The sequence below is a fragment of the Oryctolagus cuniculus genome, chromosome 3 (genome assembly GCF_964237555.1).
Source record: "Oryctolagus cuniculus chromosome 3, mOryCun1.1, whole genome shotgun sequence".
In the NCBI taxonomy this organism is placed as follows: Eukaryota; Metazoa; Chordata; class Mammalia; order Lagomorpha; family Leporidae; genus Oryctolagus; species Oryctolagus cuniculus.
The window spans coordinates 184,444,467-184,455,661 of NC_091434.1; the positions used below are offsets into that span (position 1 = coordinate 184,444,467).

The window sequence follows — 11,195 nt, forward strand, 5'->3', positions numbered from 1 at the left end:
AGCCGCTGCCGAATTCCCCTGGGTACAAGCCTAGGCATGGACTTGCTGGGTTATATGGTAGCTCTGTGTTTAGCCTGCTGAGGAACAAGCTTGTGGACTTTTTACATCTAAAGGGTTATAGGTGGAGCCAGTGCTGTGGTGTAGCAGGTAAAGCTGCCACCTGCAGTGCCAGCGTCCCATATGAGCACCAGTTTGAGTCCCAGCTGCTCTACTTCCAGTCCAGCTCTCTGCTGTGGCCTGGGAAAGCAGTGGAAGATGGCCCACATCCTTGGGCCTCTACACCCACGTGGGAGACCTGGAAGAAACTCCTGGCTCCTGACTTCACATCAGCCCTGCTCTGGCCATTGAGGCCATTTTGGGAGTGAACCAGCAAATGAAAGATCTCTCTTTCTGTCTCTCTCTGCCTCTACCTCTCCTTAAGTCTGCCTTTCAAATAATAAATAAATAAATCTTTAAAAATAAAATAGATTCTGTCCCGGTTGCCCCTCTTCCAGGCCAGCTCTCTGCTGTGGCCCGGGAGTGCAATGGAGGATGGCCCAGGTGCTTGGGCCCTGCACCCCATGGGAGACCAGGATAAGCACCTGGCTCCTGGCTCCTGCCATCGGATCAGCGCGGTGCGCCAGCCGCGGTGCGCCGGCTGCAGCGCGCCGGCCGCAGCGGCCATTGGAGGGTGAACCAACGGCAAAGGAAGACCTTTCTCTCTGTCTCTCTCTCTCACTGTCCACTCTGCCTGTCAAAAAATAAAATAAAATAAAATAAAAAAATTTAAAAATAAAATAAAGGGTTATAGGTGAGACATTTTAGCCCTTATTAATTAAAATTTATTTTATCTAAGTTAACAAAAAAAGCCACAAATACATGCAGCCAGTTCACTTCTCACTTTCTCTTGAATTCTTAGCAATTATCATCTGTACAGTTCATTTGACAGTTAATCATGAAGGGCTTTGTGACATCCATTATTCTCTTTAACTGTTATTTTAAAGCTTTTACTGTTTAACTTGTCATGTTTTTATACAGTCTCCCACTGAGATTTTAATCTTCTCGAGGGCAGAGACGTGTGCTGTGTTTCTTTGTACAGGTATTCCCTGTAGCACCTCACGTAGATCTCCGAGATCTCTAACTGATACGTTTCAATTTTCTTTCATATCCATCTCTGGTTTATTCATAGACTAGAAAGAGGAAGCTGATAGAATTCTCTCTGCCTAGATCAGTTTTATGCAAACCTGTTCTCACGTGTTAAATAAGGTAGCACAGCTTATTAGAGTGTCGATGTTTGACACGTTTGGGACCAGGTATTTTGGACTCTTTTTTAGAAGCATTCGCTCGCATGTAAGGAGATATCCCGGGTGTGGGGCCCAAGCGTAAGCGCAGAGCTCGTCTGCGCTTCATGTCGGCCTCCTGTACACAGCCTGCAGGTGATTGGAAGCAGCAGTTTGAGTGCACCTGTGTTGGGATTGTGACCTGTCACATGAGGCCAGGTGTGGAATTTTTCCATGTGAGGCATCCGTAGCACTTACGAGGTTTTAGGTTGTGGAACATTTTGGAATTTGGATTTCTGGATTCGTAGTGCTCAACTTGTGATAATAATACCTGCTAGCTCTTATAAAATACTTTCTGCGGGTCACTCACTATCCAGAGCACTTATATTTTCTCACTTGGTTCTCAAGCCAACATGATGCAGGCACGTCCTGTCTTTCCTCGCCTTACCAGTGTGGCTGCCGGGTCCCTGAGAGGCTGGAGCCACCCAGGGCCCTGTCACCGGCACACAGCAGGCATCCGGCTGCAGTTAGCATTCCCCAAGTTCGACGTCTAGCTGCGGGCTGTGTTCTCACTTGCAGACACAGCTGGGAAGCATCCCCTCTGAACCAGAGAAGATGGAGTATGAGGCCACTGGAAGAATCGTCCAGCCCCGATGTCAGGAGCTGTGGCCTCGGGAGCAGGGCCCGACCTTCCCGTGTGTGTCTCCTCCTCACTCCCTCCAGCTCCTGCCGGTCAGCAGCCCTGCTCCCTCCCTCTGCCCTGCTGCCGCGGGGCGACAGCAGAGATCCCTGAGGAAGAGCCCGGCCTGGCCGAGCTGTGTGACCTTGGGCTAGACCCCTCGGGGTGTGTCGTGATTCTGTCAGACTATTTCTGTCAGCTGCCTCTTATCAAATTAGTTCAGATCCGTTTGCTTAGGCAGTTGCTGTTTCTTAAAAATAAATGATCAATACATAAAAATAGAAGAGCATCTATTTTTAGAACCTTATGCAATCAGCAATAAATTCCACACCTCTCATCCTGCCCATCTCTTGCTAAGCTTGGAGGCAGACAGAATTGGTTCCCAGAGTGACAAACGTTAGTATCTGAAAAAAGAAACCATGCTAGCCCAGAGCCATCCCTAGCCAGTTCCCCTTGTTGCCAGATAAAGTTCCAGGTGTCAGTTGAAGGCCAGGGCTTCAGAGCGACCCCTCGCAGGACCAGCACCGCAAGAGCTTTCCCATAAGGCCTGTGCGATGCTGCTCTCCCCTGACCTGTGGCCCAAGAAGGGGGAGAGCTGCTAGAGGACCTGGCCTCCCCTCAGAGGGGGCCCTGAGCTCCTGGGTGGCCTGCACACAGTCACCCCACAGAGCAGCCTCGATGGAGAGCGGCTGAGGGTGTCTGGTGCAGCTCCAGGGCCTCTCCCCCAGGTGTCTGAGCAGCTGGATGTGGGCTGTGTCCTGCTCAGCTCCCTCCCAGCAGTGCTGGTCTCCCATACTGGGTTCTCAGTGTGCCTGGTTCTTGTTGGGTCTCTCCACAGGCTCGGATTCCACTTCTGGTGGTCCAGAAGGGGTGGGTACACAGCTCTGGGCTGCAGGTGCCTCCTCCACAGCTCGGCTGAGCTCCCACACACGGGGAGAGTCCAGGCCTTCCCGGAAGCGTCAGTCTCCACCTGCCGGCACGCGTGTCCCTGCGCTGGTTGCGTGCCCAGTCTTCCTTCCCTGGCCCAGGCCACAGCAAGAGGCTTTCTCACGGTGTGTCCTCCGGCGTGCCGGCTCGCCACCTCTGCACAGCCTTCTCACGCTTCTCACTTCTCCCTTTACCTTGCCAGCACTGTCTCCAAGCAAAGGAAAAATGTCATCAGCTGCGTCACGGTCCACGACTCTCCCTACTCGGATTCCTCCAGCAACACCAGCCCCTACTCTGTGCAGCAGCGCGCCGGGCACAGCAACGCCAATGCCTTCGACAGCAAGGGGACCGTGGAGAACCACTGCGCTGGCAACCCCAGGACCATCATCGTGCCGCCCCTGAAAACCCAGGCCAGCGAGGTGCTGGTGGAGTGCGATAGCCTGGCACCAGGTAACGGGGGGCTGTCCGGAGCCTGCTTTGCCCCTTTGCTGCTGCTGCCGACTTGAGGGCTTCTGGAACAGGCAGTGCCCGAGCCCCCCGAGGATCTCGGTCGAGGAGCCCAGGTGGCGTCTCACGTACCTGCACGTGGGAGGACTGCAGTCAGTGCCCGCTACCATGGCTGTGCTGCTGACATAATTGATGAATGAGAAGTAGGAGCTGCCCGGCTCCTAGCCACTGCTCTGGGGTGAGACCTGGGCTGCAGAAATCTTGTCGGACAGCTCTCCTCTTCCCTGGAAGGCAGCTCTGGGGTGCTATAGGCACCGTGTGCAGGAAGCAGCTCCCCGAATCTGGCTGGGCGAGGGTGAAGCAGTCTCCCACTCCCCGTGTCCTCGGCACTCCTGAGGGAGGAGGCTTGGAGCCGGGCGTGTTTCTTTGGGCTTTATAAAGGACTCCCACTGTCCTCGAGAGGCTTGTCCCGGAAACCAGCCCCTGGAATAAAGGCTGGAACCTAACCTAAATAAACCTGAGGCTCACCCTGGCTTCTGTAGCATCCAGGCAGCGTTTATCTTGGGGACCAACCAGAGAAGTCTTCACTTTCTGCCTCCCTGTCCCCAGCATAGCCAGCCACACCAGGCCAGGCTGCCCCTCCATGTGGCACTGTTAGAAGGGAAGGGCACAAATGCTGACAAGACCAGCTTAGCCATCAGATGCCTCGGGCCTCAGGAGGGACCTCCTGACTCTCCTGGAGTTGCTGCCAGAGGCCCCGGAATCTGCCGGGAGTAGTTGCCACCTGGAAGGCCATGGAGTGTTACCACCAAGGGTGAAGATGGATCCAGCAGTGGGGTCTCTAGGGACTGTTGCAGCCCATTGCCACAGGCCAGCCTACACAGTGTGGGCAGCTGTCCCAGGGCGCCCTCCTAAAGCTGGCCACAAGGCCTGTGATGCACCCAGAGGCTCTGTCTGCAGGGAAAACAGGAGTAGCCATAAGCCCCTTCCTGTCTCCCGCAGCAGGCAAGGTGCAACATGGTGGCACTGGGTCAGCTCTGTCCCTGGCTTTCTAGGTACCCCAGCTACCTTTCCTTGGAAGAAATCTTCATTAAACGCAGCCATCCCTGCACCCTCTGAAGCAGGCATGGGGAGCTTTTTCTCTGCCGAGGGCCGTTGGGATATTTATAACATCACTAATTACCAACTTAAAAATTAGCCTGCTGGATTTTGAGTCCTGCCTGCATTGCCTTGGCAGGGCCAGACTGATTTCACAGGCCTATGTGGCTTGTGGGCAGGACACTCCCCACCCCGAAGGGATTCCATTTTCACGTCCTGGTTGGTCCTGACCAGAAGATGCAGGCTCTCCAAGGTTTTGACTTCAGGGTCAGCACTCCTGTAGGCCAGGGGACCGTGTAGGCAGGGGACGTGGTGCCTACAGTGTGCTATGGAAAAGTAAATGTACGGCTGCTGAACTGCCTGGAGGGATCTGCATGGTTTCTTCCCAGTGGCCAAATGACCCCAGAAGGAGGAGGCCGTAGCTTCAGGAGAGAGGGACCCACCACAGTGCCAGGTGCCAGGGCGTGCACTGACATGGGCCAGGCTGTACTTACTGCCAGCTCCTGGTGACCCAAAGCCAGGCAGCCAGGCTGCAGACCCCCAAGACAGATGCCCCTGTAAGGAAAAGAAAATGAAGCCAGCCCTTCCACAAGGCTATAGAGAGAACTCACTCTCACCTCCCTCCCCCTCCCCCCAAAAAAACAAAAAACAAACAAACAAAAAAAAACAACTCTTCCTTTACCAAGACAAGTATCTGGGCAGAAACCCTGACAGGAAGAAACATTCTACAGTAGTAACATAGGGCAGCTATGGAGGCAAACAAAGGAATTCACTCCAGGACACAGGCTTCCCTACAGCAGCGGCCTGCACTCTATTTTGCCCAGATACCCCTTACCTAGTTATTTAAAACTATATGCAGGACGTGTTTTGGAGTTTAAATATTTGTAAAAGTTATAATTTCTGTCACATTGTATATTGCAATACTTATGTTATTGTCTTTTTAAAGATTTATTTGAAAGGCAGAGTTAGAGAGAGTTTCTATCTGATGATGTGCTCCCCAGATGGCCGCAATGGCCAGTGCTAGGCTGATCTGAAGCCAGGAACCAAGAGCTAATTCCGGGGCTCCCTCGCGGGTGCAGGTGCCCAAGGACTCCCAAGCACACTAGCAGGGAGCTGGACTGGAAGTGGAGCAGTCAGCGCTCATGGGATGCCAGAGTCACAGGTGGTGGCTTAACCTACTGTGTCACAGCAGCAGCCCCTGTTTGAGTATTTAAGTAGATGTTTATGAAGCTCAGGGCGCATGTTTCCGGTGCCTCCTGCACACGGGGACGCCTCTGTGTCTGACGCATTCCCTCCCCTGGCCTGTGGCTTTCTCGTTACTAATCTGATCCTTTAACTGCGGGATCGCCCCAGGCTTGGGAGAGTCAGGAGGGCTGCCTGCCCCGGCTTCCTGCTGCCCCGGTGGCCGTACAGGCAGAGGTGTGAGCCAATTGCAGCCGCGCCAGCTGGAGCATCCAGAGCGCCAGAGCTCAGCGCTGTTGCGCCACACACGGCTCGATGAGGCTGGGTGTGTAGCCACCTGTTTCTCACAGCGCTCACCCTTCCTGTGGCTCTCTGCCGCGGAATAATCCAGGGATTTCTCACTTGGCCTTCTCAGTCTCTTGAGTTAGTTGAAGTTCTTTTGCAAGGCCATAGAATGAACTCTGTCCTGATTTAAGACAAAGAACTTACTGGCACGAAGGAGGGCTGAGGGGAGATTCGGCAGTGAGTCCTGGGCCGCCAGGAGCCAGAACTGAGACCAGAGCCACTGCAGCCCGACGCCTGCTCTCCGGAGCTGCCTGCGCCTGACTCCCGGGCTCCTAATTTCCCGTTTCCAGGAGGACAGAACCCGTTGTCCCAGCTTGGAACAGATACGTATTCCTGAACAGCCGCTTTTGCGAGGGGCAAAGCTCAGTGGTAATGGCACCAACAGTAGCTGACGTGGCTAACAGTGGTCTTGGGGCCAGGTCCTTCACTCCCAGGAGTTACATGCCACATGCTGAGCGTCCTGCGTGTTAGCCCACGAGAGCCTCGTAACAAACACACATGTGGCCAGCTGCGCTGTTTCCCCTTTTTACCAGTAAAGACATGGAGGCACAGAGGTGAACCCAGGGCCACGCGGCTGGGTCTTCCAGGGGTCTGGCTTCAGAGGCTGGCTGTGCACCAAGTGCTCCCCTCTGCCCCTCACATGGGACAGGCACTGGAGCCCCCCCCCCCCCAAGAGCTGAGGGCTCTTTCTCAGAGAGGGGACCTCGAGAGTGGCTGAGCAAGGCATGACCAGCAAATTCTCTACCCTCCTCTGGGAGCCAGGCTAGACATTAGGAGAGTGACCTGCGTCACCGGCCCACTGTCAGCTGCTTCAGCTTGACAGGAGGAACTGCTGTTTCCATCACCTGGGCCCCTCAGGACCTTCCTCCTCAAGCAGGGCTCCCATTTCCTCTCCCCGCAATGACGAGAGCAGGTGGAATGCGGGCTCGCTCTGACACATTCACTTCATCTCCAATCTAACCTCCTCCCTTTGCAGACCCAAGCAGTCGCTCCCTTGAGCTCAGTGTTTCTCAATCACAGTTACCATGAAATACCTAGGAAGTTGGAATAGGAACAGAGAGGGGACATCCAAATCCGGGGCCCAGACAGCAGGCACAGCCGGAGCCTAGACAGCAGGCACAGCCAGAGCCTAGACAGCGGGCACAGCCGGGAACCAGACAGCAGGCACAGCCGGGAACCAGACAGCGGGCACAGCCAGGAACCAGACAGCGGGCACAGCTGGGAACCAGACAGCAGGCACAGCCGGGGCCTAGACAGCGGGCACAGCCGGGAACCAGACAGCAGGCACAGCCGGGAACCAGACAGCGGGCACAGCCGGGAACCAGACAGCAGGCACAGCTGGGAACCAGACAGCAGGCACAGCCGGGGCCTAGACAGCGGGCACAGCCGGGAACCAGACAGCAGGCACAGCCGGGAACCAGACAGCAGGCACAGCCGGGAACCAGACAGCGGGCACAGCCAGGAACCAGACAGCGGGCACAGCTGGGAACCAGACAGCAGGCACAGCCGGGGCCTAGACAGCGGGCACAGCCAGAGCCTAGACAGCAGGCACAGCCGGGAACCAGACAGCAGGCACAGCCGGGAACCAGACAGCGGGCACAGCCGGGAACCAGACAGCAGGCACAGCCGGGAACCAGACAGCGGGCACAGCCGGGAACCAGACAGCAGGCACAGCCGGGAACCAGACAGCGGGCACAGCCGGGGCCCAGACAGCGGGCACAGCCAGAGCCTAGACAGCAGGCACAGCCGGGAACCAGACAGCAGGCACAGCCGGGAACCAGACAGCGGGCACAGCCGGGAACCAGACAGCGGGCACAGCCGGGAACCAGACAGCGGGCACAGCCGGGAACCAGACAGCGGGCACAGCTGGGGCCCAGACAGCGGGCACAGCCGGGAACCAGACAGCGGGCACAGCCAGGGCCCAGACAGCGGGCACAGCCAGGGCCCAGACAGCGGGCACAGCCGGGAACCAGACAGCGGGCACAGCCAGGAACCAGACAGCGGGCACAGCCAGGAACCAGACAGCGGGCACAGCCGGGAACCAGACAGCGGACACAGCCGGGGCCCAGACAGCGGGCACAGCCGGGAACCAGACAGCGGGCACAGCCAGGGCCCAGACAGCAGGCACAGCCAGGAACCAGAGAGTGGGCACAGCTGGGAACCAGACAGCAGGCACAGTGGGCACAGCCAGGGCCCAGGTGGCACAGCCAGGGCCCAGGTGGCAGGCACAGTGGGCACAGCTCTGCTGCAGAGCAGGAAGGAGCTGCCTCCCACAGGGTGTTACGGTGACTAAGTGAGAGAGAGATGACGTTCACCTGATAGCCAACATGTGTGACTTTCTATTTTTTACCCTACGCTGAGTCTACAGAAGGCCCTCCATCTACCAGATGGGGTTTGGCTTGGCCCCAGTGTTGGGTGCAGATCTGCTGTACCAGGGCCGGGCTGGCTCTGGACTCTCCCAGAATTCTTCAGATTCTGAGGCACCTGCTCAAGGGATTCCGATTCAGTGAGTGGCTGGGAGGGTTCCCAGGTGCCAGTGCACAGAGAGACCTGGGGGCTCTGATTGGGACCCACCGCCACCCTCCCTGGTGAGGCACCTCTCCTTGTTCTCAGGGGCAGGCTGTGGCTTTGGCCCCAGGCTGCCTTCAGGGTGTGCCACAGTCAGCTGTCCCCAGGTCGTCATCGTGGCTTTGCTGTCCTGGCAAGGCACGTGTCTCTCCGAGTCAGCAGTTAGTCAGCATTCTCTCCTGCCTGGCCCCAGCCTCAGGCTTCGTCTCTTTGCCTTGATTTCATCACCATGGGACTTGCAATGGAATTAATCCAACCCACTTCAATCAAGGGCTTAACTTTATTATTCATGCCTCATTAATATTTAGCACCCGCTGCCCCTGGAATGGCCAGATCGCCAGTTTAGCGCTGACTGCCACGGGATACCTGCTGACACTGCTCTAGGCTTCTGTTTTCCTCCGAGACGCTCAGGCCCCGCGTCCACCGCTGTGAAATGTGACCTGTCTCGGGGTATTCTGCGACCCATCCTTGCCACTTCTCCTTGCGGGTCACTTTGCAGGGTCTTCTCTTGAATGCCTCCTTGGGCACCCTCCTCAAAAGCATGTGTCAGAGCTGGGGAGTGTGCAGCAGCTGTCTGTGCGTGGGGAGCGCCCCAGATCCCCTGTGCCCCATGACCGTGTGACCTCGACTTGGTTTCTCATCTGGCTGTGCTAGACACAGGTTCTCGAGAATATTGGGTTTCTAGAGATGCCTCCAAGGGGGCCAGCATTCTGCATCCCAAGTGCTGTGGTCCCACCTGTGCCCGCCCCATGGAGTCCCCGCTGCTGGGGGCCGGCAGGCACAGACCACTCAATGCCAGAACTGACCGACAAGAGTTATTTCACAGAAATGTCTGTGCCCTCTCGTTGTCATTCCACAAAAGGCCCGCAAAATCAAAACCCTAAGTTCCTGTGCAAAGACGCAGTCTCCCCTGTGTCGGCCTGGTGCTGTTGCTGCAGCTGTCCCGGTGGTTGGCCTCCGGTGCAGGGCTCTGGCCAGCCCTCTGGGTGCACTGATCTGAAATTTCACTCCAGACCCCCTCCTGTAGACAGGGCTCTGACCGGCCTGTGGCCGAAAGCCTGCGTGAGCATTGGCTGGTGCTGGCGGCAGACTGGGCGAGCAGCAGGCCACTCCACATCGGCCCACCTGACTCTTGGACACGTGACCCTGCCAGTGGGCAGTTAGCTCTGAACTCGGCGTGTGGTGGCCCATCAGCCCCCTGTCTGCATGACCTACGCTCCCTCATTCCCACCCTCAGCCTTCTCTCGGCCGCTCCTGAGACACGGCAGGACCTCAGGAAGTAGTTGTGGGATGGGTTAAAACAGCCTCTGAAGGGGCCTGGCAGGACCTCTAGGAGCCATCCTACCTGCAGTGTCACCCGGCTGCTCAGGGCCCACCCACCAGCAGTGTCAGCAGCACCCCAGGCGCCTGTTAGAGTGCAAGCTGTGGAGCCCCCTGCTGGCAAGGAGCCCCGCGTCTTTCCACCTGGGGCCTCTTGCGTGTAGCCCGGGAAGAGCCCTCGTGTTTGGCCATGCTCGGCCCTCATGCCTTTCCCCGCTGACTACGTCTCATCCAAGAGACCAGACCGGGGGCTCCGAGGGGCCGTTGCAGCCACTGTTGCTCACCTTGGTTGCTCCTAGGCACAGTCTGCAGTACCTGCACAAGGGCAATACCTGCCGAGGGCACTAACAGGAGTCCCTCCAGCCGCCTCCCAGATGCTGGAGGCCACGTGGCCAGGGAGGGCCAGCATCAGCCCCCCCCCCCCCCGGCTGTCATCTCTCTCTGCTTCTCCTGCACCTGTCCCCTCTTTCTTAGCTTTATCCCCTCATTTGCAGCCTTGGCCACCCTCTAGACCAAGGGCTAGACAGCTACAACCCAGCTGCCCACGCAGAGTGAAGGCCAAGTCCTAGCTGAGTCTGGGGAAGCTGAGGCCAGGGTTGGCCTGGCCAGTGTGGGCGTCCTGGAGAGCCCTGACCTGTGACCTCCTCTTCCTCCCGCCACAGCAAACACCAGTCACCACGCGTCCTCCTACAAGCCCAAGTCCTCCAGCAACGTGACCTCCACCAGCGGTCACTCTTCAGGGAGCTCCTCTGGAGCCATCGCCTACCGACAGCAGCGGCCAGGCCCCCACTTCCAGCAGCAGCAACCCCTCAATCTCAGCCAGGTGAGTCCCTGCCTGATGGCCGGCGGCCCCCACGGCAGACCCTCACACCCCACAGAGAGCGGCACGGGGCGGAGGCTGCCCCGGCAGGGTCGCTCGTGGGGAAGCTGACAGCACTGGTGCGTGGGTCGCACAGTGCTGCCTCACCGTGGCAAAGCACTCGTGACTTGGTGCCGAGCTTAGACTAGGAGCCCACAGAAGGCTGCCTCCCCCAGCAGAGGCAAGACACCAACCAGGGAGAGCCCTGCTGTGCACCTCACTGCGGGGCGGGGCGGGGTGGGGGGGGGACACACTCCAGAGACCCACCCAACCTAGGGCAGGAGAGTCCTAGCCTCAGCCATGTGTCCCAGCAGCTTAGCTTCTCCAGGTAGGAGACAGTTGATGGAACTGCCCATGGCAGCGTTTCCGAGGGCGCAGGCTTCCTGCCCGGGGACCCCAGCCGGTGAGGGGCAGGCCTGCTTGCTCCACCCAGTGCAGGCTCATCTTCACTCGCTCCATATCCCAAGGCCAGCACCCCTGTCCCTCCTCCACTCCCGGCCTCCCCCGTGTA

At 57.8% G+C, this 11,195-nt stretch overlaps 1 protein-coding gene across 7 annotated transcripts in view; it reads left to right on the forward strand.

The window, feature by feature from the left end:
- Positions 1 to 11,195, forward strand: part of HIPK2 (homeodomain interacting protein kinase 2) — a 206,020-nt gene that overhangs the window by 184,467 nt on the left and 10,358 nt on the right. For all 7 annotated transcript variants that reach the window (XM_070071416.1, XM_051835654.2, XM_051835655.2 and 4 more), the window contains exons 13-14: positions 3,068 to 3,315; positions 10,488 to 10,648. In XM_070071416.1, coding sequence (XP_069927517.1) covers positions 3,068 to 3,315; positions 10,488 to 10,648 — 409 coding nt within the window. The remainder of the gene's footprint in view (positions 1 to 3,067; positions 3,316 to 10,487; positions 10,649 to 11,195) is intronic.